This window comes from Endocarpon pusillum (genome assembly GCF_000464535.1).
Source record: "Endocarpon pusillum Z07020 unplaced genomic scaffold scaffold5968, whole genome shotgun sequence".
Classification (NCBI taxonomy): Eukaryota; Fungi; Ascomycota; class Eurotiomycetes; order Verrucariales; family Verrucariaceae; genus Endocarpon; species Endocarpon pusillum.
Window position 1 is genome coordinate 1,364 of NW_006916554.1, and position 25,910 is coordinate 27,273.

The following is a 25,910-nucleotide window of genomic DNA, read 5'->3' on the forward strand; positions in this document are numbered from 1 at the left end:
AATATATACTAAAAGATAAACATTTAATTAATATATTTATCTCTTTACTCTTTTAACTTTAACTTTATTAAATTCTTGTTTTCTTTATTAAAAGTATAGATAAAATAAAATAAAGAGCTTATAAAGTAGTTTTCTAATTAGTATAAAGGCTTTTTTTATCTTATTATATAATTTTATAACGTTAAAAAACATATAAAAAATTACTTTTACTATTTTTTTTTTTTTTTTCCTTTTTAACTTATTTCAGATTTACTATATAAATCTATATAGGCCTAACTATATAAAGGGCTATAAAGTAAATAATAATTAAGGAGACAATATATTCAAAGTAAGCTCTAAGCCAGAAATCAAGTCGACCATCTCATTTGGTTTCATCATGCCCATTTTCTCCAGTGCCTCTGCTCCCATGGAGCCGTACTTGGTGAGCATGTTATCAACAAATCGGTGCTGGTAGGGTTTGTTGTCCTTGTTGTGGTAGACAAGGAATCTCTTGTTCCCGGCCTTGTTGGGTTGACCATATTGGAATTTCTCGCTGACTGTGATCTGCCCATCCTTGACTACGCCCTTGAACTCTTCGACCTTGGATTTTTCGATGAAAAGCATGCCGACGTGCTCCTCTTCTGTTACTGTATGCAGAGTCAGATCGGGAGAGATTCCCGACATGCAAAGAATCACAAATACTTACCTTTAGACTTGTTTTCATAGTTTACCAGATAGTAGTCGCTGTTCCTGTCTTGGAAAATCTGCTGCCACTTGAGGGGTACAATGGCGTCATTCTTGAGCTTGTCCAATGGGACGGTAATGGAATCATTCTTTTCGACAGGCATGTTGCTCAGATACTAATGAGGACGACTTGTGAATTGGGAAGGAAAAGGGGCCGGTGGTTATTCAAGCCTTCTTTCTCAAATCAACGAAGGGTGACGGGAGTATACTTATAGCCTGAAAGAGCCCACATACAGAGAAACTGTCACACCGCTCGAATGGCAAACACGCCGTATCTGAGCAGTGAGTATGCTCATCGAACAGAAGTCCCATGCCCAAGTTGCCGAGACAGCGGTGTTGTCATGTCCGGAGCCGAGCTGATCTGTGGAATGCAATTTCTTTATTTTCAGCAGCGTCAGATTCCCAGCACTAGAGGCAAGCCCACAACTTGCCCCTACGGAGGCGGTGTGAACGAGAGTCCAGAGTTGAGCTATCCATTTTTTTCGTGGAAGTTTGCTTGTTCTCTGATTTCAGCGGAAGTGGTGACGCTCTCAGAACGAGCTGAGAAGCAATGTAGGCAATGCACCCCTAGATCATCTCCATCTTCACTGTGAAGATCACAAATAGAGTACTGGCTGTTATGGCTAAGATGGTGAGATAGCAAACTACATTTTTGTAGTAACAAACATACTTCTGAAAGGGGTTCCATACTACCCGTTGCAACGCCAAGGTATAATTATCTAAGCAGACAAATGTTATTCTTCCTTCATCACACTGTAAACCTCAGTTATTCTCATGTTATGACTATCCAACAATCGGGTAGATTTGATAATCAAATAATCCTCTGCGGGTTATGACCAGCTTTCTAGACAGTGGCATGTGCGGTACTGGCGATCTATACTGTGGACTGCATCGGCCTGCGATGGCCACGCGGAGGCCTCTACCTCTATGAAACATCACTGCATTCACCCTACGACCAACTGACCGATCACACCGTCTTTTTGGAAAGTGTGTCGCGCTGGATGTGAACAACCTAGCTTTCTACCTCAGCTCTCCACTTCATGTTCTTACCATCACGCCTAATATGTCACTGTTTGAGGACACGATCGTAGATGATCAGTGGAGGCGCTGGCCAGCTTGGGCTGACGAAAACCTGTTAGTAGCCTACGGCATTGAGCAGACTGAAGAATATATGGATCCATATTTAATAATGTCTGTGGGGCGGTGCCATCAGATCTCATTTTGTTCTCCACTACAGAAGGGCAAGTGATGACCTCACGTGTCTCATATTTTGATACCAAGGGAGGTATCGCAATCAGGTTGTAAAAGCGCTCGATGAGGTTTCTGTTGGCAGGAAAAGGTAGGCGCCCCAGCATCAGAGCGCAGATCAGTGGGTACATGCTTAATATCGACCAAGCAAACACGGCAGAAGTAACAAGACACAAACCTCCTTCAATTCATCCAATGGCCGAAGCTAGTCGGTGGTGACGCTTTTTGCTGCTTTGAAAGGTTGGTAATTTGACTCTAGACAATCAGGTATGGGACGTGAGTACGGTCACATTCAGTGGCAATCTCTAAGATCTGGATGTGGAGTTCTGGCTTGTTATTGCGCCGTTCACCATCTAGGCTGTTGGGTCAAAGTCACCGGTAGACAGCAAGCAAGTACTAAACCACTATTGGAGTGGGCGGTCATTGGTGCCGCCCGGCCTAGATGGCTGGTCGAAGCATACCCCTAATGCTAGACTTTGCTGCCATCTATACAGGGACGGCTCTTCGATTCCGCCCGACCATACAGCATCAAGAAGATTGGAAAGTTGCTTTGAGATTCTCTGGCATCGATCTCAAAAGGTCACTTTTGAGGTGTTGGCTCCGATAGGCATGCAAGCGAAGAACTTAGATGGGTAGCCCGTGGACGCGACAGATCATTTGAAGGCTCAGACGCAGAAGGAGCTCTGAGTCAAGCGGTCACTGCGTCTTGGGAAGGACCTGGCGCCAGAGCCATCAAAATCAATGGGCAGTTGTATAGAGGCGAAAACAAGGCAGAGTCGTTCGTCGAACCTTCAGCGGAGAACATCACCTGGAATGACGTGAATTCAATCTTCAATAGGATGTATGCAAAGACGCTTGACGAGACAAGATATGCCATCATTTGCGACAAATTGGCCCTCAGAGGCTACAGATTTATAATAGTCCGTCATAGATATGCTGCACGGCTGAGCCAGCCATACTCTCGCTGTCTTTGGCCACGAAACATCCACCTACTAGTAATGGGGATCCATTTGCTTAGAAGGAACTTTACCAACACCGACCAAGAACATCCGAGGCAAACCTCGGCATTCACCTACCTATAGTCGTATCTTAGAAGGATTTCACTAGTGCAAGTGAAAGTTATACCGCGTTTAGGAGACGTAGCTCGGACGGAGGGTATATTACATTGCATGCAGTGAGATCGACAATTGAGAGAGTGATTGGATGGCTATTGGCGATAGTTGATACTTAAGATTAACAAAAGGCCAACTTCGAAGTTTGCAAGAAGTTCCGAATCACCCATTGCGTGAAACGGGTGAGGCCTAACCATCCTCAACAAGTTTTAATCACGCAGCTGCAAATAGCAGGATCTGGATCAAAGCCTTGGGGTAGCAGGTAGGTTAGTAGGTTACCAATCGTTACGGATTATTTGTATTAAAAGCGACTTGATGCTTAGTCACGCAGAATCGGCATCAATCCTCCATTGCTGAAGCCAATTTATGTCATAGCTGAATTTCATCCCAGCAAACATCCATCTAAGACATCCAACCCATTCAGGAGGTAGATTGAGTATTTCTTGACCGTCTCTCCTTTTCGCCTCATGCTGTAAACAGTCATCCCCATGCATCCGAACCCATAACCAGACTCTACTACCGAACGCACCCCCATTGAACGGCCTTCACCCCACACACCACATCGAACCTACCCCCCAACATGGGCGGCGCGGGCCTCTTCTTCCTTCTCCTCTTCCTCCTCCTCATCTTCGGCGCGATCGGCTGGGTGATCTTCACGCAAATCCGCGCCCGACGTTCCGGCCTGCCCCCTCCCTCCTGGCGCTCTTACATTCCCTTCCTCAAATCCGACGGCAGCGGCGGGTTTGGCGCTCTTCCCACCCCTCGCTCCAGCAATCCCATCGAATGGATCAAAGACAAGCTCAGTACGCTGCGACAGGGGCGCAACAGAACAGCGCCAGGTCATTACGAGGAGGCCGGTGGGTATCCCATCGGCAGTACAGGACAGTCAGCGTATGCCGGCGGTAGACGGGCGAGGGGCATGGATCCAGACGAGGCGTGGGATACAAGGGTGGGTAATGAAGCGGATGCCTACGGTGCTGCTGGGCCCGGTGGGTATTACGAGGAGCAGGAGCTTGGTCTGGCGCCGACCCCTGGGCTGTACGAAAGTCATGCCGGAGCTGCTATGCCTGCTTACGGCGAGGGCGCAGACGTGAGAGGACGGACCCAGCATCGTGACCCTTCGGCTGTGGTGGGTGGTCAGCAGGGCTTGGATAGGAGGTATGATCAGGAGATGGGCGGAGCTGGGAGCCAGTTGCCAAGGGGAGTTGACAGCAATAACCCGTTCAGTGATACGAACGAAGTGCCGAGTCTGAGAGGAGTGTCTCCCAGACCGATGGTTGATGCGGATGTGGGTCAAAATGGGAAGGGGAAAGGTGGTGGTGGGAGTCAAGAGAATAGTCCGACAGAGAGGAGGAGCATGTTTAGGGAGGGTTTGTGAGGTGATGCTACTTCACTCACACTATCGTCAAACTGGCAGAGCTGTTTAGAGGGGCCAACAAAATGGCAAGTTAAGGAATGATGCTATGATCAGTATATCACAAAGCAAAGCACGGAACAGGGACGCGCGTTTTTGGCACGGGATTTGTGTGCATTAGCCTAGGCTGTTATATGGCATTGTACACATAAGAGAAGGCTTTCATCATTCTTATCATCCATCACCCAGCCCAGGCGTCATCGCGAACTACGCAGGAAATCTATGACACCCTTACAATACCCGATCAGCTGACCCAACCTCTCCTCCTCTGTCCTCATCGCCCGATCCCACCTTCTCATCGCGGCCTTCAGCTGCCCACCTTCAGCCTCCTCATCCTCCTCCTGTACTACATCTCCATGCATCCGCAAGAAGCACGCCATGAACGAGTTGATGAGCTCAAAATCCCGCTTCAGCTGCAGCCGAGCCGTCAAGGCATTTACAAATGGTACCATCTCTGAAACTGTCAGGGTTCGAATCTCAAGGTCCATCTGCGATGGTGAGAGCGAGGACAGGTGTGAGATGACGTCGGTTGCGTCGGGGTCGAGGCTCGTGCTGAATCTGGCCAGGAGATTCGAGAAGTCGCTTTCCCTCGTCTGTACTGAGTTTTGTAGTTTGGTGATACGGGAGCGTTCGGCGAGTGTGACGGCATTGTTTGTGTCGTCTTCTAGAGTCTTCCGCTGTGATGTTGTGGTTAAGGCGGATGAGAGGAAGAATGGCGCTTTTGAAGGTGCTTTCGGAGGCTCGATGGGCTTATTCCGTTCTCGAACGTCATCGAGGTGGAGCAGTGTCTGCCAGCGTGATTTCGGGACAAGTGATAGGGTGAGGAGGTCGTGGTTGAGCTGTTCAAGTTCGTTGGTGCTTTCGACTTCTAGGAGTTGATCATCTGCGATGCTATCCTCAATGGCTAACATGGGTTTACTATTAAAGATTGCGCTATCGGTGAGGTCAATGATTCCGGTCTGCTCATCAATTTGCCGAGAAGAAACATGGCGGAACAGCGTTATATTGTTCCAGATATTGATCCCGATAGAGTCGGCATGCGCAGTAGCAAGATACTCCCCCGTGCTGGAGAAGCTGAGGCTGGTGCATGCAGCAGTCTTAAATGCATCAATCAGATGTCCAGTCGCAAGGTCGAAAACACGGATCACCGAATCCTTAGCACAGGAGACAATCCATCTGCCGTCATGAGAGAAACAGTGATCGTCGATCTGTCCTCTGCAACCCCAGAACTCACGAACCTTTTTCTTAGTCTCGATATCCAGTACCCGTATGCACAGATCGTCACAGGCTAGGGATATGAGACCTGATGGTGCGTTGTATCTAAGAGCAGTAGGTGCATAGGAGGCGGCTATAAGCTGGTGAGTTTGCAGACCGGTGGCGAAATCCCAGAACCTGATCGATCCATCGAGACTGCAAGACACCATGGATTGGTTCAATGCATCGACTGTGATTCCACTTACACTGCCGTGATGTCCTCGATTGGCCATTTCTGTATCGCTTCGCAACTGGCGTAGCCGGACTTGTTTAACTTCGGCTGGAGTGAGTTTAGGTGGGAATTTTCGACGATGCATGCCTGACTGAAGATTGTACATGTCGATGCTGCCTCCACTCGATCCTACTATTGCAAACGTACCACAAGCGGTCATGGCTATACTCGAAACAGGCTTGCTGTCACCTGTTTTCAGCGTCCAACGGCCCGCACGTTTGCGTCCCCAAAACCAGGTTCGCGCAATATTATCGTTTTCGTGAGCTGTCACAACGCTCTCCCACCCTGTCATACTTGACTCTTCAGCGCTGGAGCGTTTTACATTCTGCCAAATCGGACCACTGCTGGCCCCCATGCCTCCGTCTCTATTCAGCGTGGATGCGATCATAGTGACTGGAGGGGCTTTGAGGTTCTCCAACGTGGATGATGTGTCATGCAAATGGCCTCTCTTTTTCGCTTTGTGCTTGACATTCCCTTGACTGAGTTCCGAGCTTTGCCCGTCACGGCGGAGACTAAAACCCCAGAGGTCCCTGGCTTGACTCGCTGAAAGGAGCCACTTGCTCGCAGCATCCGACCCATCGGAGGAAGTAGGTAGAAAATCTAGCGTAGTGACCGGGCCTCCATGGCCGCTACGTGCATGCAATATTCGAGGAACAGGAGAGAATGGAGTGTGGTCAAATATCCAACTGCGCAGAGCATTATCAAGCCCAGTTGAAACCAGGACTGCCTGGTTGGGGAGGAACTCGATTTTAGTAATTCCTGAGCCCCTGTTGCGTGTCGTCTCATGCGCTGCTCGAAGCTTTCCAGCAACACGACCGCCGCTATTCAGATCCCAGAAAGTAACATCTCCACTATTCACGCTCGCAGTGGCCATGACACCATCTTCACGGCCATCTTCACCAGCGCCGAGACAGTCCGTGCGAAAAGTGATTGATGTGATTGGGAAAGAAGATTGGTGAAAGGAAAGAATTGCTTCATCATGCTCGATATCATGGATAACCAGGGATCCGTCTGCATATGCAACAGCTACAACCGACAGAGCTGGAGTCGGTTGGAGTGCAGTGACGGCGCCTGAAGTCACTTTTGGAGGTGCTATCGCATACACGCATCTGCCGGTGCTTATGTTCCAGATCTCGGTCGTCCCATCCAGTCTAGCGACCAGTATCTTGTTCAGATATGTCGGCATGTTGCATATCAACCCAGACAAGATCTGATCACCCGGCTGCACTCCAGAACGAGAAGGTGCCAGTGTTGTGTAGTGCTCGTAGCAGCCATCCTCAGTCTTCCATACTTCTATCGTCTTAGTACCACAAGCAACAAGCCATGCTCCCATGACGAGTAGCTGCCTTATCTCCTGCGAGCCATCAGGTAGGTCTATCTGCTCTACAAGCCTCCCTCTCTTGAAAACCCAGATGCCCTGATCCTGTGCGCTCTGGCCTGTTCCCCAGGCAACCACCACTCGATCTCTATATGCGCATGTTGCAGTAATCGTTTGCGGAGTCTGTGGACTACTCAGAAAGACCAGATTCAGGCCTTTTCGTATGTCGTATGTCTGAAGCTGCCTTCCAACAGAGGTGGTGATCTGAAAGGTAGTCTTACCCAAAGGTACGGAGGTGAAGGGGACTGATGTTGGAGAAACGAGACCGATGGTCCGCGAACCATTAGCATGTACCTCAAAGAAACGGTAAATTCGCCTACTCTGTACGGAGCAAATAGACGTGAGCCTCGTTGAGGATTTCTCTCGCTCTCTATCCTCCCATTCTCACGTCTCTGCCGTTTTGCGACAGGAAGCGCAAATTCCATGGGCTGTGGCATTCGTGCAACCACTATTGCTGATTTCTCTCATAGAGTCGCAGCGGCAGCAGGCGATATCATTGGTGCGCTCCTACCCATTTTAATGGTTGAACAGTGGACAATTTCTGTACCGCAAGAAAAAGAGTTGCACTGATGGATCTCCAACTTTTTTCTGCCAAATATTTACACAATTGACCTCGGACCGAAGGACCGAAGGACCAACCCCACAGTCTGGCACCTGTTTCGGGCGGGCGATGTGGACGAGCACTCCTGTTCGTATTCCTGCCACCACAGCCCTTTGTCGGGTTACGTTCAGACTTAGATAGAAAGGCTCTGATAGATATTCACCACTTGTGCCCACTGGACGGGCTACAGGGGCCGCAATGAGCACAATTGGCCGCCAAGTGCCTCAGATCTTTCGACATCATAGTACATACGGTGTGCCAATGGAATGGCAGAAGCCTTGCAGGAAAAGACTGGGATTCAGCAAAACCCAGAGCTGATACCAGAGGAAGAGACACCAAGTCTGACAAGGGTCATACCTTCTAATCCTAGCTCTGATTCTACAAAGGCTGCCGTCCCATCACGAGCGCCTCATAGATCAAGCTCACACACGCTTTTGTCTGCAACTAATGCCTCATCAGTCCGCAGGAAAGGTCTGCAAGCTGGCACAGAGCATACGAAAACTACCATGGACCGACCAAGCATCAGCATGCCTCCACCCTCGTCCAAGCCGGCCAATGAGAGGCGGCTTTCCGCTTCCGTCAAGCCGTCAAGACGCTCGGAAGAGAACAATATATCTAGTGGTGAGCAAGAAGCCAGCACTCTCTTCCGGCTTGAAGCTGTGATTCAATCAGCAATGTGAATAAGCAAATTTTAAAGCTGCCTCCATATAAGGCCGAACCATCCTCGCCGAGTCCTCTGTATCTGTGCAAACGATCATGTCAGGGGCGAGTGCTGACGTACCTTTTATAGTGTCAAGCTCCAGCGAGTCTGAGAAAGGTGTTACAGCGGAGGAGCTTCAGAACCTACGGAAAGCGCCTGCTAGTCCCACATTTGGGCCTCCAACAACAGCGACAGACAAAACAGCCGTCACAACCTCGTCCGTACCCCAAACTGCCAGTGCAGCTTTGATATCTCCGCCAGCGCTCACTCCTAGTGAGCCTGCTCTCAGCACGAAACCTTCTCCAAACAATATAGGCAGCGCCAATAATTTGCCTACCAACAAAGATGGCGCTTTTCCACCTAGAGCTCCTCGCCCTACTCGATCGGTGTCTGCTACACGGCGACGTTTTAGCGGCTCAACCGCCACCAGCACCGCAGGCAGCGAGCCCGAGAGTACGTCGGTCCACATCAACCCAACCACACCTTCAGCTGATGCTGTTACAGCCAAAGTTCCCTTTATCGGCAAGATTGGGGTCTGCGCACTCGATGTAAAAGCTCGCAGTAGACCAAGCCGAAGCATTTTGACCCGCCTTCAGGGTCAAGGTGAATTTGAGGTTATTGTGTTTGGTGACAAGGTCATTTTAGATGAGGGTGAGCACAATCCTCTACCTTCACATATCTGAGCTAATGATGTCTGGAAAGACGTTGAGAATTGGCCAATCTGGTAGGAATCACCTTATGCTAACTTCAACCCCCGTTCATGGATACTGACGTTTCGGCCCTAGTGATTTTCTCATATCTTTCTTCTCGGATGGCTTTCCCTTGGAGAAGGCTATTCGATATGTTAAGTTGCGGAAGCCATTCGTCGTGAATGATTTGTCAATGCAGAAAGTGCTTTGGGATCGTCGATTATGCCTACGAATTCTAGACAAGATGGGTGTGCCAACTCCAAAAAGGCTTGAGGTCAATCGAGACGGAGGCCCAAGATTCGAATCAGCCGCGCTTGCTCAACACGTCAAGGAAATGGTGGGAGTCACACTTGAAGGCGCAGAAGACGGAACTGGTGGTGGCATGCCGCACACGAGAAAAATCGATTTGATAGACGACGGTGATACGATCCTCATTGATGGCAGATCTCTAAAGAAACCGTTTGTGGAAAAGCCTGTTAACGGAGAAGATCACAATGTCATGGTCTACTTTCCCCGATCCCAGAATGGAGGTGGCGGGCGCAGGCTCTTTCGCAAAATCGGCAATAAATCGTCCGAGTTTGATCCTAACTTGATTGTTCCAAGATGTATCACCGAGGAGAATTCTAGCTACATCTATGAACAATTCTTGCACGTGGAAAATGCCGAAGATGTTAAAGCATACACTGTCGGTCCTGATTACTGCCATGCCGAAACTCGAAAATCGCCTGTGGTTGATGGACTTGTTCGACGAAATTTGCACGGAAAGGAGCTGAGATACATAACTACTCTCAGTCCGGAAGAGGCTGCAATAGCTGCGAAAATTGCAAATGGTTTTGGTCAGCGTATCTGTGGATTCGATCTCCTACGAGCAAATGGCACAAGCTATGTCATTGATGTCAATGGATGGAGTTTTGTCAAAGACAACAACGATTACTACGACAGATCTGCGCAGATCTTGCGAGATATGTTCACCAAAGAAAAGATGAAGAATGAGAATACTGTAGACGACTCCAGTTCCGAGCCTCGGACAGAAAACAAGCCACGTCACGAAAGCGTCCCACCGGCAGCTCATAAGTCTGCATTAAAGGAGCTATTAAACTCACCCAGCATGAGTAAGCTCTCGCATCATCTTCATCGTCCTCACAGCAACAAGCATGCACAAGGGACAATATCACCTGATGTATCTGGGACGAATACTCCAATGTCTTCGCATCCAGATATCGAGCAGAGGCAAACAACGAAGTCTATGACGAAAACAGCAGACCAATTGGAGATGCTGCCACCACCAGTCGTGACAACCGCAGACGGCAATAGTGGTGCTAGATCTACCCCTGTCCAAGAAAACAGGGATGTCGCCGTTCCGCTTCCTAACTCCAAACATTCGTGGAAGTTAAAAGGTCTGGTGGCTGTTATCCGACATGCCGACAGGACCCCCAAGCAGAAATTCAAATTCACCTTCCACTCGCAGCCATTCGTCGATCTCTTAAAAGGTCATCAAGAAGAGGTCCTGTTGAAAGGTGAAGCGGCACTTGCTAGTGTGGAAGCTGCCGTCCGGCTAGCAATGTCACAAATGTTAGAAGATTACGACAAGCTGAGGCTATTGCGAAATGCATTGGCAAGGAAAGGCGGACAAGCTGGGACGAAAGTGCAGATCAAGCCGATGTTTCGAAAGAGGAAGTCAGAAGACTTCGTCCAGTCACCCAAACAGGCTACAACGCCGTCATTTCCGGCCCAGGCAGCGATCTCCGAGCCTGAGCGACTAAAAGTTGCAGATGCTACTCACGGCAACCAATCAGCCTCCTCTGAATTAGATCGTACTCCGACTCGAAGTAACTCCATCTCAAATGTCACTTTCTCGCGGTTCTCTGCGGCTGAGGAAGACCTTATTCTTGACAAATTGCAGCTTGTCATAAAATGGGGTGGTGAGCCAACACACTCGGCCAGGTATCAAGCTCAAGATCTCGGACAGAGTATGCGAGACGACCTCAAACTGATGAATAGAGAAACTCTCGACGATGTGAGAGTGTTCACGAGCTCCGAACGACGTGTCAGTACCAGTGCTGCGATTTGGGCAGCTTCTTTCCTTGAGCAGCAAAGTCTCCCTGACGGTTCCATCACTGTGAGAAAGGATCTGCTTGATGATTCCAATGCTGCAAAAGATGTCATGGATAAAGTCAAGAAGAAGCTCAAGTTGCTACTTCGAGAGGGTAACTCCGCCCCTGAGCAGTTCGCCTGGCCCAAGAATACACCAGAGCCATCGGTTGTGATGGGGAAGGTCGTGGAGCTTATGAAATTCCACCGTCGGGTGATGCGACATAACTTCAAACGACTTGACGGTAGTGCCGTTGCCTCTCTGGCAGCCATCAACGGGAATGGCGATGTCAAAGAGAGCAGGCCATCTACGAAAGTGATCAATGAAGCGCAGACCACTGCTTCTATTCAGTCTCGATGGTGTACTGGAGAGAATGCCGAGCTATTCAAGGAACGATGGGAGAAGTTGTTTGCTGAGTTCTGCGATTCCGAAAAAGCGGATCCGTCCAAAATCAGCGAGCTGTATGACACCTGCAAGTTTGACGCTCTTCACAACAAGAGTTTTTTAGAGTGGATCTTCATGCCTAGTCAGACTCTGCTCGACGAAATCGCGAAAGAAGAGCAAGAGGCTATTGAAGCGGAAAGGATATCACCTCTATCACGTCAAGAGAGCAGCACCACATTAGGCTCATCTCCCGACAGATCTCAGTCGCAAGGCTTTGCACACAGAATGGGCTTCCGGCGCAGGTCTATGCTTGGTGGACAGTCCACACCGCCAATTCCAACCATCGAAGATAAGTCGTATTTCAAACTCTACTCCGGCAGCGGAGACACTAAGCTCAAGGTCGACAAACGGCTGTTTCGTTTGCGAGAATTGTATCGGTACGCCAAGATCCTGTTTGACTATATCGGCCCGCAAGAATACGGCATCAGTGATAGCGAGAAGCTTGAAATCGGCCTCCTTACCTCGCTACCTCTTCTGAGAGAGATCGTTCAAGATCTGGAGGAGCTTCAAGCCTCTCCAGATGCAAAGTCGTTCATCTATTTCACCAAAGAATCCCACATTTACACTCTCCTCAATTGCATTTTGGAAGGTGGCATCGAGACCAAAATTCCACGAGCCACAATTCCCGAACTCGATTACCTGTCTCAGATTCGATTTGAATTGTACGAAGCCAAAGATAATGAGACGGCAGAGTTTGAGTATTCAATTCGAATCTCTATCAGTCCTGGCTGTCACACTTTCGATCCTCTGGATGTGTCTCTTGACTCTAGGCATGCCATTGGCACAGCTCCAGTAAGAAGCTTGACAGCTCATCAGAACTGGAAGACTGTGATCGAGACGCTAAAGGCAAAATTCGATCAGGTGAAACTGCCACAGTCATTCTTGGCATTGAACATCTCGGAAAGTCATGCGAAGGAGATGGAGAAGGGAAAGAAGGAAGGAGTGGAGAATGCGAGTCCATCATCAGATGCATAGAGTAAACACAATATTGTTGGTTTTACCACTATTCTGCGCCTTAGACCGGTAAAGATAGAGCGGGTGCCCTGATGGCGATGTGGAAATGTTTCTGGTATGGTTAATAGGAGTATAGATGGATAGACAGACAGCCTGCCTATGGCGGAGCGGCAGAATGATTATTCAATCACGTCACTATTCCCTCTTCTGGCAGCATTGCCATTTATGGCTTGTAGTCCTTTGGAAACTTCGTGTAGGAGGTCTTCATTTCTCAATGCTTCCATCCCCGCACTGCACACACAGTGTCAGCATCGTCACAGCAGATTTCTCTGCTTGTAGGATGGGACGGACTTGATGATTTCTGGTCTTGTAGATCTATCTCACGGTCCATCTGTTGTGATCTCGAATACCAAGAAGCTTCGCAAAGCTGTGCATGGCTGAAAGTCGATTAGTTAGGGCTGAGCTGAGTTCGAGAATAGGAGAGTGTCCGTGGCACAGACTACATCAGCAGGCGACTTCTCTGGCGCTGAGATAGTGATTGCAGCCAATTCTAGCGTCGGCCACAGGTTGCAAGGCATTCCGCAGCCAGCACATTGTCGAACAGCATTCAAGGCCTATTGGCGAGAGCTCGCCGGCGATGTAGTGCCAAGACCCTACCCCTGAGCAGTCGTGGTTGCACAGGGGTAGGGGAACCCCAAACGTAACGTAGGAATCTGGCTTGATGATGGAGACCAGTCGAATTGTCGAATACGGACATGTAGGATCCTGTCAAACGTGTACGGCGTATTCATTACTCAATAGCTCATGCGGGTATGGGTGTCATGTGGACCGACGCAAAGCGAGGACGTGGAGATTATTTCTGAACCCCCTTCTCCCGTTTCCCACATCGATTAAAATTTCGCGGAATTTCAATTGTCGTTTCCTCGACTGTCTATATACCGATATCGTTACATACTCTGTGAGACCCATTTCAAAGTCCAGTTGGAGACCGATCATTAAACGAAGATGTCCTGTACAATCCGTCATGCGACAGAAGAAGGTACCCTCCCATTTCTTCTCTGCTCGACGTACTTTTGAGTCGGCATTTCCTTCTACAGACCTAGGTCTTTTCCATGCCAGATTTCGAGGCTCCAGACCATATCTATGCCTTCAAATATCTGCAACATTTGCCTCCGCATATCTCCTCTCCCGATGTTCCCTACCATCCCTACTAAAACGTCACTCTACTGAACTCCGCCCTCTCTTTTCTTTGTCACCAGATGTCCCCACCATCCTCGACCTGATAGGCTCCAATATCAACCAGTATTTTGACATGATTATCCTTGTCATTGATGAGGGCATTGAAACCCTTCTCTTCAACTTCATCCAACTTGATCTTCCTTGTAATCATCGCTTCACCCTCCCCCTCCTCTTCTTCCTCCGAACCGGCCAAAAACTCCTCCGTGACCGTCGCGGGGATGGCACTCTACTTCCACAACTACTCGACCTGGACCTCGGCGCCGGGCATCTACCTGGAAGATCTGTTCGTCCGACCCGAGTTCCGCGGAAAGGGGTACGGGAAGGCCCTGCTGGCGGAGTTGGCGAGGGAATGTTTGAGGTTGGGCTGCAAGCGGATGGATTGGAGCGTGCTGAAGTGGAATCAGCCGAGTATTGATTTTTATCTGTCGGATGCTGTGGGTGGGAAGGTTTTGGAGGAGTGGAGTGTGGTTAGGGTTGAAGGGGAGAGGCTGGAGAGGTTGGCTGGGAGGGGAGGGGGGAGGTCAAGGGAACAAAGTTAGCGGTTAGGGGATCAGTTTCTTGGAATTTCTTTTGGTAGAAAATGGGGAGGAGGGGGGCTTGTTGTGCCAGAGTAGGGTGGTGGTTTTAACCATGATATATTGCTCTATTGACCGTGCTTCCCTTAGCGCCGTTCATATGCCGGTACGCCTATACCCACAAGAATCGTATCATCCTCAGAACAGCTTGACGGTTGCTTCAGTTGACTCCCGATACTACATCACAATGCAGCACGAGTTTTGCTTCTTCGCTTGCGTATAGAACATTTTACTTTGCCCTGACAGCTCATTGGACTTCTCAATCAAAGTGTCTAGCTTCTCCTCACGTTCCTAGGTAGTCATTGTGGTTAGTAGTCTGCCTGTCGGGAAATGTGGAATATCGCTTACCAGCACGCTCTGTATTGTCTTGTGTAGCACTACCTGTTGGCGAGAGAAATTAGCCTTTAAGTTGAGTGATACCCCACCACTCTGAATGCTTACCTTTGTCGCATCAAGCTCTTGCTGAATCTTCATGATACTATCAGCTTCCTCGGGATTCTGGTATTTCACAATATATTCCTTCAATTGTGGATAATCCAGCTGCCCGACATTGGTCCCTGTATACTGGGAGCGTGGATGCGCGCTGGTAAACTCATCAACCAGTTTCGAAAGAAGACCGTGGGCTACCATCTTCGGGTAGGTAGGGTCTGATATGATGATGCCGCAGATACCTTGTGACGAGGCGTAGGCATGGAACGTATATTGTTTCTCCTCCACATCTTGACGAATGCCCGGTTTTGTACGCTCCGCAACGGTCTTAGCGAACATGGTCATGAATTCGCCATAGCTGTTCGTGCATTGTGTTAGCCTTGAGGATCTGCATGGTGACCTAGGGTTTGGGGCGTACTTTTGTCGTGTAAATCTAGAGAAGCTTGAAAGATCTTTCTCCACCGCAAGCTCCAGCGCAGGCTGCGGGTCGTTTCGGAGGATCTGATCGAGGTCATCAGTCTTGATAATCAGACATGCTTGAGGAGGCAGCACTTTACCCCCATATATAACACTTGTGGCGCCATGTCGAGTGGGCTGGAAACACCAACTTCCGGGTGGTTTTCTCGACAATTGACAGACAGAGGCTTGCAATCTTAATTACCTTGTGCACAATCAGAAAACGTGTCAGCAGAGAACAGAGTAAACATTTGCAACGCAGAGCCACCAACAGATTTTCTGTCTCCTACGTAGTGGACGTAGAACGCTTACCTGGCCGCGTTCAGTTGGTTCGTCATTCTGACTCGCCTAAACCTACCTCTGGATCAATAGTGCCTAATTTTTCGCAAGACTTCCGCAATGTACCCCGTACAGTAACATTACATAAGTAGACCGCATTTCCAACGGATCCCCATTGGCACGGTTTAACTATCTCTATCCCTACCAAAATTATCAACCCCCTAATTTTAGCTCTCTGCCATTCTAAAATATTCATCAAAACCAGCACCAAGAATGATCAAATGGCCAGCATCAAGTAATTTTGGTTTACAAAATGGCTATCTCAGTTGTTTCAATCAATTCTATCTCCAGAACAACGCCAGCAACGTTTGAATAACTGAAATATGCCAGTACGCCAAGCAATTTCTGTTGCAAATGGGATCCGTTGCAAATGTGGTCTGGTCACATTAGTAGGTAAGGTAGCTACGACTATTAGCATCCGTACCATACCAGGGATCGGCTGATCCATTTCTCCTCCCGGCATGGATTTGCTCAAGGATCTTTGTCAACCCCGATTCAGGCGGGCATCATCGAAATTAAGACCTCCGAAGATGAAAAGTACATAGTATTCTCAACTTGCTGTACATTTGCTGGGATATACATGTCCAAAGGCCTGCTGACGCTTCGGCTTTGAAAAGGCCCAGCACCATCACCATGACATTGCAAGCAAGGACCTGACTCCTAGGCTCTCCCCTCTGTGTACGCCCGCTGCGCTGACAGCTTGACATTTGCATTCCGACCAATACCACATCAGAGACACGCACATCATCTCAGATGCCATCCGATTCATCTTTTCATCTGCTGCCGAAGATTCCGAAACGTCCGTTCTGGTGCGTTCCATCACGCCCGGAGTCGTCTATCAAGGATAGCATCACATTAGTAGGACAGCACAAACTGGAGTATAAATGGCGGGAGGAAGGCTACGTCTCTCCTTCTGGTCCATGCTGGCATTAGTTCTCGCACTGCCATGGGGACTATTTGCGACGGCCCATGAGGTTATGCCATCGGATAATCCAGCGGATTATCCTTCACAATATCGATATATCATGAATGGGAGCGAGCTGAGCGTGCTCGGAATAGGCTCAATTGGCCTTATTCCGCTGAGCGCAAGTCTGTGGAGCTTGTCTCCAGAGGACTTCTCGGTAAGATGTCCCACCCAGAAATCTGGATCAGAACTGATTCAGGGTAGAGTACAATAGTGAGCGGTAATCTACAAAACGTGAATTCCTCCACCGCCACCGGGCTGTCCGCGTTCACAATACCGTACATTTCCTGCGATGATCCCGACGTCATGGAAGTCATCAGCGACGCCTTCAAATCTACCGACGTTCGGAACGTCCTGGCTGCAGTATTATACTCCGAGACTCATACGCATTGCCGCATTACTGACACATTGGCTGTTGCGGAATGGCTCAACTTGCTTACTGTCGGAGATATGGAGCAAGCGAGGCAGGTTGCTGCACTTGAACTCAATAACGATAGCATAGGAGTCGTCCAGATAGCTGCGGATCTATCTTCTCTACCTCCCGGAACCCGTCTTGATCCTCCACGAAGAGGCAGTCCAATACGTAAGCCGCCTCGTTTTTGGCACTTTGCACATTATCACACTAACTCTCTTGCGTAGCAATGATCATATTGTATGCACTTACCAGCATGATTACCGTGCTCCTCCTACTTGTCATCATCGGCGGAGCAATTAAGGCTCGTCGACATCCCGAAAGATACGGTCCAAGAGCACGTTTTATGGGCAGACCGAGGCAGAGCCGAGCCAAGGGGATTGCAATGGCCATGCTGGAGACGCTACCAATTGTGAGATTCGGTGATCCTGATCCAAAGCAGTCAAAATCTGTTGGAACCGTAGAAGACGTGGAGATGAGCCCTACTACAAAAGAGACAGCAGCTCAGATCAAGGACTCCGAGCCAGAACAACGAGGAGCAGAGGATGAGCCGGGCACTTCCAAGGCCACTGCAGAACCGACAAGGCCGAGAACACCGCTCGCCACGAGCGATGAGGGCTCAGCGGACCTCACGACAAACAAGCCCGCACCCCCTAACCCAACAGCAGTAGGAGCAGCAGCACCAGCTGACGAGTCGCTTGAAACCGCCGAAGACCCCCTCAGCTGCTCAATCTGCACTGAAGACTTTACGCTTGGCGAAGCCCTCCGCGTCCTCCCCTGTAACCATAAATTTCATCCGCTCTGTGTTGATCCTTGGCTCCTGAACGTCTCCGGCACTTGTCCCCTCTGCCGCATCGACCTCCGCCCTCCCCAAGAAATCACAGAGGAAAATAGCCAAGACCCTAGCATACCTACTAACATCAATCCTGTCTATGCGGATACAGCAGCAGCGCAACAACGACCGAGAAGCACACTTGGCGGGATAATGCGTGGGACTAGGGCGCTGGATTTACAGACTATCATCGAGGCGAGCAGGGAGGAGAGGATTTGGATTTTGAGAAGATGGAGGGAGGAGAGGCGGCCGCAGTGGCAACAGCAGGCGGACCATGACGTGAATGGCGCCGAAAATACCGATGCAGATGTGAACGCAGCTGTGCACCGAAGGAGTAGGGTGCTGAGCCAACGGTTGAGGGACAGATTTAGCGTGCGGTCCTCACAAGATCCATTACCACCACGAAGTCGGAATGATGGGTCCGAAGCTACTGAGAGAAGACCCAGCACATGGTATGCCAGCGAGGGCAACGCCAGGGCCGAGACCAGCACTACGAGTGCCGATTCAACACCCCAACCGCCACCGCCACCGAATGATGCGGCGGCGGTGGATGAGAGAGCAAGGACTGAGGATGGTGAGAGGACCTTAGCTTCCTGGTAGGGAAGCCTATCGGAGTCCAGAAGAAGATGATGGGACGGGAATACTGGGATAGAAGGACGATGGCGAGCGTCCAATTTTATGACATCTGGAGTGAATTGGTATGACTTTGGTTTACATCAACTGGACACGAGGAAACGGACGTGGATATGATTATGGGGTGTATATATTGCATGCCATTTATCTGATGATTAGCAGACAGATGGCCGAAGAAATATGCAGATCACAGTAGAGAGATCGAGCGTACGATTGAATATTGGCCATGCAGTTCCTGATTCCTATATTCTGACCCACCATCAGGGATGCAAGAAGCATCCATGTACACAGAGTCTTCGCCAACGGAGCGAAAGCTGGTTTGCCCTCTGGACACTTTTCTTCCTCGTTTCAATGCCAGGACAAAGCACCCAGCTATCCCGCCCTCCCACCTTCCCTTCCTCTGAGGAGAGCTTAATCGACACACCCCTCAAACATCACAACTTCCTCCTCACCAAGCCCCTGAAAAAATCAAAAGAATTCGAATCACTCTGCAGCTTCCACAGTCTTCCTGTGCCTCTCCACTCCCCTGCCCTGCCAACGACTTCTTCGACCTCTTCCGCGACCAGCAATCCGTAATCCTGGCTGAGACCCCTGATCCTGGCGCGAGGCTGTCCCTCTTCCGCTTCCAAGGTGATGGTCTGGTCCTGATGCAGCCAGTGCGCGTAGTACATGTCGAGGAAGTGGTCGTCGAATCCCGTGCGCAGGAAACGGGTGTAGAGGCGGTCGAAGGAGGTGAGGATCGAGGCGAGGAGTTTTTCCGGGGCCAGGGGTGGCGGTGGAGTCTGTGTTGTTTGGGTCGGAAGGAATGGGAGCAAGGCGTTGAGGGAGGTGGTGGGAGCGTTGTTGGAGAGGTTGAGGCCGATGCCGCAGACGGCTATGTAGTCTTGCGCGTTGTAGTGCGAGTTCACTAGGATGCCGCCGATTTTGATGTATTGGTCTTGGTTGATGGTGGACTTGATGCTCTCGTTGGCTGTGTCGGTGATGGAGAATGAAGTTGAGGCGGCTCTGGCGGGATTGAGAGCGTAGATGTCGTTCGGCCATTTGAGTCTGATGGGTATGTCTTTATAGAGGTCCTTGTCACAGGATTTGACTCCCTCGATGATCGCGAGAGCGGCCAGATACTGCACGAAGACCACAGGTGCCTGTTGCATCAATGACATGGGATGTCGGATCACTATGCTGAACATTAGCGAGCCTGGCGGCGAGACCCACACGTTGGAACCACGACCACGGCCTGCAAGCTGAGAAGTTGCGACAGCGGTGAAGCCGGTTGGGAGACGGCGGAGGAGCTGTGTATTCTTTTCGAGAAGCGTGTTGGTGCTTGTTAGGACTTCTCCATAGAGCAGATGATGGCCGAAGCTTGATTGGGCACCTGGCGTTGCTGTATTAAAAAGGGAGACGTTGTTGTAATAAGACTCGTGGTCGAAGTACGGAGTGTCTTCGATAGTGGGATGGTCAAGCTCGTGAACAAGCACTTCCTTAGTGATGGTATTATAGTCGGCTATCCCGTCCTTGTCGCTCCCACTACCCGTATCATGGTCAGTCTTCTCGTCCTTCAATAATGAGGGCAAAGCTTGGTAGAGACTGCCTAAGCTCCACACCGATCGCTTAATGATGTGGAACTTGTCATTATCGTCTTCGATATATTCTTCCCCTTCCTCACTCGTGACGATCTCCTTCAAAGATCTCAGAAGCTCGCTGGTTTTGGATGCCTGAAGAGAGGAAAGATGGATGTGAGAAAGGGAGGGTACATTTTGCTCCTCAGTCACGCTGAGCCCAAGTTTTGTCAAGCATGCTTTCATGAAATCCGTCCTGTGCTTTTCGTCTCCAGCGAGGACATCGATTATGTGTTGGAACCCAGGAACGTCTTCCTTCTTCTCCATCTTTGCCGCGGCAAATCTAGGCTTCATTAGTGACCAATCGTCTATTGGCTTGCCGCAGAAGACGAACTCTGGATGAGGACCAGTCAGTAATGCAGCACCTGCTCCAACCTTACAATACACTGCCGCTGCTGCTCCTTCGCCGGCGTCAACAGCAAGGTCTTCAGTATAACTGGCCAGAATCTCAACACCCTTATTACGATGCTTGGCTGCATCGACGAAGACTCCCCCACCGTTGTAGTATGACCGGAAGACATTTGGAACAGCGCCTGAAGAAAGCGCAGTTTTGTTGACTTGTAGTTCTGCCGCACGAGCGCCCTTCTCGCTATTGTAGACAAAGCCAGGAAAGGCACCCCCTCGATCAATACCAGGGAAGAATGCCAGTTCGCGGTCGCCAATAACCTCGAGCAGTCTATTACCGACCTCGAACTCACATTTTCCACTACCGTAATAGCCTCCAGCACAGAACCCGATGTAGATTCCTCCAGCTTCCACAAAACGACGAATTCGGCGGTTCCCCTCGCCATTCAATGTGCGGCAGTAACCTTTGTCGGCACCTCCAGGAAAAACCACAGCGGCGCAGCTCGAAGGCCATGGTTCTTTGATTATCTGATCACCAGAGACTGGAATGACTGCATAAGTAGGACTCAATAATTCGCGCAATGTGTAGAGGCAATGCCGAACTGAGTCAACGGTGCTGCCAATGTCTGAGACCGATTAGAGACTGCTTACACAGGTTTATGATCGAGGCACTGCACCCGAGTAGACCAGCACGTTCATACGCGTGGGAGCCATTCTTTGAGGTATCGCATCTATTGCCGAAACCGGAAGGGGAAAAGGAAGCTTTCCAGCCAATCTCAGTTTCACCCTCCTCGACCATACAGACAGCACGATGACAAAGGAGGAAGTAGCAGCCTCATTGGAGAGAATGGAAGACGATCCAGACGACTGGTGTGAAGAATGCTTCTACAACCAAAGTAGAGATTGGCTAACAGCAATATTGAAAGGGACAAGAGAATTTTCAGCACCGGGTGTGCTGGTATGTAATAACAAGATCTGCGTCATTTGTCACGGAGCTGACAAGTATCGTCAGAGGAGCAATTGAAGATGAACGACTGTTATTCAGATCACAAAGATTGGAGGATCTGCAAGAAGGAGGTGAGTTGTGGAGTTCTCTAAGAACTGTTCCTCTGAAGAAATTATCCGGTTGCTAATGCGAGCCTAGATGGAGGCGTTCAGGGAGTGTTGGAAAAGGAAAGGGAACGAGAAGAGGACTCAAAGCAAGGATCTGTAGACGTGGTTGTCTCTTCCTTTCCAATTCTTCTAGATAGCCTTCTACCAGAGTGCAATAATTTCCATCTCAACTCATTGGCACGTATTAAAGCCAGTCACGAGGACTCGTGATGATACAGTACGGTACAGTACCCTATCCAAAAATTTCATAAAGTCGCGCCCTCTCTCTCCATCACCAAACATATTGCCGCCAGCATCGAAATCTGCAGCAACGTAAGCTGAATACTGTCAAGATGGCATCTTCACCACGAGCCTTCATCCGGGCAATCACCCAGTCGTCTCGGTCCCATCGAACCCATGCTAGTCATTGCTCGTCATCCGCACAGCGGTCCAGCACGCTCCCCACCTCCATCATAGCTTACGATGCTTCAAGACTTCTATACAGCTTGATGCCCCATCGGTGCATTTCCACATCGTCACGTCATTTTCAAGCTCAGCCTGCCACTGTGCCACGACCAAATTCTGCATCCAGCCTGCCTTCTGCCACACCTGCGAAATCTGCCCTTCCCCCCCAGCCAGGCTCTGCCAACTTGAAAGCGGGTCTTTCCGATCAGCCAAAGAAGCAGCTTGATGAGAGTTCCTCGCAGATAGATTGGACCACTTCGTTTCACGGACTGTCTGATGCGCCTTTTTCGAAAGAGGCCGCAGACGTGCTACTCAAACCTCTAAATCCGAACGACGTGGAAATCAAGCCGGACGGAATCATCTACCTGCCAGAAATCAAATATCGAAGAATATTGAACCAGGCATTTGGACCTGGAGGCTGGGGTCTGGCCCCACGAGGAGAGAGCACAGTTACCGCAAAGGCTGTTACCCGCGAGTATGCTTTACTTGTACATGGGAGGTGCGTTAGATTACCAAACTCTCACGCTGCGATGCTGACGCGTAGTACTAGATTGGTATCAATCGCTCGCGGCGAGCAAGACTACTTCTCCCCAGAGGGGATCCCTACAGCTGCAGAAGGCTGTAAGTCTAACGCGCTCATGCGATGTTGCAAAGACCTTGGAGTCGCCAGCGAACTATGGGACCCTCGGTTCATTCGCAAATTCAAGGCAGAACATACGAGAGAGGTGTGGGTGGAACATGTCGTAAGTAAGAAGAAAAATAGGATATGGACAAGAAAAGGCGATGAGGTTTCGTATCCATTCAAGGAGTCCAAAGGCTTTGGTGTGTAAAGAATCCAGACACCAAGGTGTCTCTTTAATGTACAATCAGCGTCAGAATACCAGACAGCTCCTCATATTAGAATAGATAAGAGCTACCGGTACGGATGAAACTGTGAAGGGTCTCAGTACATGCTTTGTCATGTCATGTCATATGTAACAACTGCTGATCTCGCCTCGTGCCGGCACCACCAGCCAAAATTTCTGACGCCCCCTCCGCTTAAGCTCTCCCCTGTAGCCAAGCAGGCCGACCCCTTCACTTTCAAGCTGTTCAGCTGCCCATGACCGAAAGGCAACCACCAGATCACCAGCCAAATGATGCTTAAGCCTGCTTGGCGAACGCACGAACCAGAGCGCTTCGCTCGCTCCGTAGTCCCGCTCTCGTGGAGGTTCATGCAGCTTAAATGAGCGGTCGAGTCACCTACACCAGAGCTCTTTTCAGCTTCAGCCCGTGAGCAGCACAGCTAGCTCTACGACCGCTCAGCCGCTGAGGTCTTCACACCTTTATCGCTACGACTGAATACCAATGATAATGTTATCTGTGTAATAGAAGTGGCTATCGCCTACATCAGCAGCGACGATCCACCCTCGGCTACTTCCCTCTACCTTCGAGAGCAAAAATGTCGGAATTATCGACCAAGGAAGATCACCATTCCCTTGAGACTGTGCCGGAGCGAGAATTGACCTTGCCTTTGCAGCCAACGAGACGTGACGCGGCTCCGGTCGTCTTCAAAGACTCGTTTGGCCCTATGGGAAAAGATGGCCAGCGAGCGTCTGTTGCTGTGTCCAATTCCTCCAACGGTTCTCACCGTCCGACCGAACCTCTTCGGCGACCATCTTTGATCCAATTCAATACTGCGCCAGCAGAGGACACGATCAGGAGGGAGAGCGTGGCTGCAGGGAAATTACAATCGATGGAAGCGAGGAAGATGTCGGTAGGAGAGAGGAGGACTTCGGAAGGAGGGCGGAGAATGTCATCACCACCCCCCAAAAGGTATGTAGCACTCCCTGATACCTGAGCATTTCCTCCGCCGCATACATTTGACCTGACAGCGACAAAGATCATCAAAGCGAGATTCACTGAAGAAGCTTTTTGGCTTGTGAAGATCTTGCCTATCTCGCATTGCAGCATGATCGCGCTCGAAAGAGGACCATGGCTGACCGGTTCATGAAGCACATATCAGCGAGGAGTCTCCTTCGACACCTTTGATAACCGTGACGCTACAGACTTCTCCCTCACACTCAATTACAAACATCGGAACCACCAGAGCACTCGTCGCAGCCGAACGTTCCTCTGTGGCACGGATCAAAACGATTATTCTGAGTTTGCCTTGGAATGGTTACTTGATGAGCTGGTTGACGATGGCGACGAAATTGTGTGCTTACGCGTTGTGGAGAGGGACTCGAAGCTCGCGAGCGATACAAGCGTGCAGCAGGGAAGATATCGCCAGGAAGCTCAAAAGCTGATGGACTGGGTCATTCTAAAGAACAGCCAAGAGGGAGAAAGGGCTATAAGCCTGGTCTTGGAGCTCGCCGTTGGCAAAGTGCAAGATGTGATACAGAGGATGGTAATGTCGTCAGATGCCCATTCACTTGCTCAAATTCACTGACCTCTTGAAAGATCCAGATCTATGAACCTGCCGTGCTCGTGGTGGGTACCAGGGGCCGGAACCTGGGTGGCATGCAAGGTCTCCTTCCAGGATCAGTTTCCAAGTATTGCCTTCAACAGTCTCCAATACCTGTTATTGTAGTTAGGCCATCTACCAAACGCCTGAAGAAAAAGAAGAAGCGGATGGCTGACCCGGCCCGTCGCAACTACAACTCGATCCTCGAAAAAGCTCGGGGGGGCTATTCTCTAGACAAGACCGCTCGAAACAGTATTATCGGACCTTTACCCTCGGCCACCGACCAAGAGGCAGCCGCTGTTGCCAAAGCCATAGGAGTGCCCAAGAACTTCGAAGCTTCACCGTTGTCTCGAGGGGTATCATCCAAGACTGATGCGAGTGAAAGGAGCGCAAGCCCTAGACCAGTCAGCCCGGCTCCATCTAACGTGGTGATGAAGAGTCCAAACTTAAGTCCCGTCGATAGCCCAGAAGTCAGTGATGGAGATAGCGATGACGCCAGCTGGACGCGGTCGCCGAAAGTAGGGCGACGAGCTGGAAAGGCGAGGGGAGCAACTGTTGATGAGGTGGATCCCAGCCGGGACCCGCCCTGGCTAGCTGCCATACTTGCAAGTGACACTCGCAAGGTGTGAAACACGTGGTTGCTCAGACAGCGCCAGCCTTTACTTAGAAAGAAATTATTTGCTTTGCTTTGCATGCCATGAAGAGACGGCTTAACTCGCCACGAGAGAAATGAAGCCAGATCATGATGTCGGCCTTCTTGTCGGCCCTTCTTGTAAGCCGCTGAACACCTCGTTTCTAAGCATTCATCGGCTGTTCGCTGCCTCAGCATATCCGAGTTGATCAGACTGGGGTTGCCCTGTTACGTTCTACCATTAGCCAAGACCACCATTGATGTTCTATCTACAGTGTGTCATCATCCCTTGCAGAGCCTCCATTGACTGTAAACGGCGGTTAATTCATATGAGACTTGCTGAACCGACAAAGTCATCATTATCTTGAGTACTTGGGTGCGAAGCTGGTGCCTCGATGCTATAATGGAAAACTATACATCTTTCGAATGCTCAATAGTACAGGAGAGAAGCTCATTTAGATCAAACTCTCATCGCTCGCGGCGTACCCTACCTCAATTTGGGCAGCAGTGGTGCAGAACACCTTGTTCCGCTTTCCGTCAACTGCAAGAACTAGGCAAGGATGAAGAAAGTTACCATCAATTTCAACGCTAACTCGAT

General features: G+C 49.9%; 9 protein-coding genes across 9 annotated transcripts; 5 read left to right on the top strand and 4 right to left on the bottom strand.

Moving 5' to 3' along the window:
• Nucleotides 1–306: 306 nt before the first annotated feature.
• EPUS_08816 (uncharacterized protein) lies at nt 307–827 on the bottom strand (the record flags this gene model as incomplete). The annotated part of the gene is made up of 2 exons (XM_007806801.1): nt 307–626; nt 686–827. 2 exons carry the CDS (start codon nt 825–827, stop codon nt 307–309), a joined length of 462 nt encoding a protein of 153 aa, XP_007804992.1.
• Nucleotides 828–3,663: 2,836 nt separating this feature from the next.
• Nucleotides 3,664–4,461, top strand: EPUS_08817 (uncharacterized protein; the record flags this gene model as incomplete). Its single annotated transcript, XM_007806802.1, has 1 exon — nt 3,664–4,461. The coding sequence occupies one exon, from the start codon at nt 3,664–3,666 to the stop codon at nt 4,459–4,461; it is 798 nt and encodes a 265-aa protein (XP_007804993.1).
• Nucleotides 4,462–4,694: 233 nt separating this feature from the next.
• Nucleotides 4,695–7,316, bottom strand: EPUS_08818 (uncharacterized protein; the record flags this gene model as incomplete). Its single annotated transcript, XM_007806803.1, has 1 exon — nt 4,695–7,316. The coding sequence occupies one exon, from the start codon at nt 7,314–7,316 to the stop codon at nt 4,695–4,697; it is 2,622 nt and encodes an 873-aa protein (XP_007804994.1).
• Nucleotides 7,317–8,489: 1,173 nt separating this feature from the next.
• EPUS_08819 (uncharacterized protein) lies at nt 8,490–12,862 on the top strand (the record flags this gene model as incomplete). The annotated part of the gene is made up of 4 exons (XM_007806804.1): nt 8,490–8,583; nt 8,753–9,313; nt 9,365–9,386; nt 9,448–12,862. The coding sequence occupies 4 exons, from the start codon at nt 8,490–8,492 to the stop codon at nt 12,860–12,862; spliced, it is 4,092 nt and encodes a 1,363-aa protein (XP_007804995.1).
• A 1,970-nt stretch (nt 12,863–14,832) lies between these two features.
• EPUS_08820 (uncharacterized protein) lies at nt 14,833–15,668 on the bottom strand (the record flags this gene model as incomplete). Its single annotated transcript, XM_007806805.1, has 5 exons — nt 14,833–14,946; nt 15,004–15,036; nt 15,097–15,442; nt 15,503–15,585; nt 15,642–15,668. 5 exons carry the CDS (start codon nt 15,666–15,668, stop codon nt 14,833–14,835), a joined length of 603 nt encoding a protein of 200 aa, XP_007804996.1.
• A 1,095-nt stretch (nt 15,669–16,763) lies between these two features.
• EPUS_08821 (uncharacterized protein) lies at nt 16,764–18,687 on the top strand (the record flags this gene model as incomplete). Its single annotated transcript, XM_007806806.1, has 3 exons — nt 16,764–17,000; nt 17,048–17,426; nt 17,483–18,687. The coding sequence occupies 3 exons, from the start codon at nt 16,764–16,766 to the stop codon at nt 18,685–18,687; spliced, it is 1,821 nt and encodes a 606-aa protein (XP_007804997.1).
• Nucleotides 18,688–19,154: 467 nt separating this feature from the next.
• Nucleotides 19,155–21,395, bottom strand: EPUS_08822 (uncharacterized protein; the record flags this gene model as incomplete). Its single annotated transcript, XM_007806807.1, has 2 exons — nt 19,155–21,307; nt 21,359–21,395. The coding sequence occupies 2 exons, from the start codon at nt 21,393–21,395 to the stop codon at nt 19,155–19,157; spliced, it is 2,190 nt and encodes a 729-aa protein (XP_007804998.1).
• A 731-nt stretch (nt 21,396–22,126) lies between these two features.
• EPUS_08823 (uncharacterized protein) lies at nt 22,127–23,068 on the top strand (the record flags this gene model as incomplete). The annotated part of the gene is made up of 2 exons (XM_007806808.1): nt 22,127–22,737; nt 22,789–23,068. The coding sequence occupies 2 exons, from the start codon at nt 22,127–22,129 to the stop codon at nt 23,066–23,068; spliced, it is 891 nt and encodes a 296-aa protein (XP_007804999.1).
• A 608-nt stretch (nt 23,069–23,676) lies between these two features.
• On the top strand, nt 23,677–25,310 carry EPUS_08824 (uncharacterized protein; the record flags this gene model as incomplete). Its single annotated transcript, XM_007806809.1, has 3 exons — nt 23,677–24,050; nt 24,231–24,624; nt 24,678–25,310. 3 exons carry the CDS (start codon nt 23,677–23,679, stop codon nt 25,308–25,310), a joined length of 1,401 nt encoding a protein of 466 aa, XP_007805000.1.
• Between the last annotated feature and the right edge of the window lie 600 nt (nt 25,311–25,910).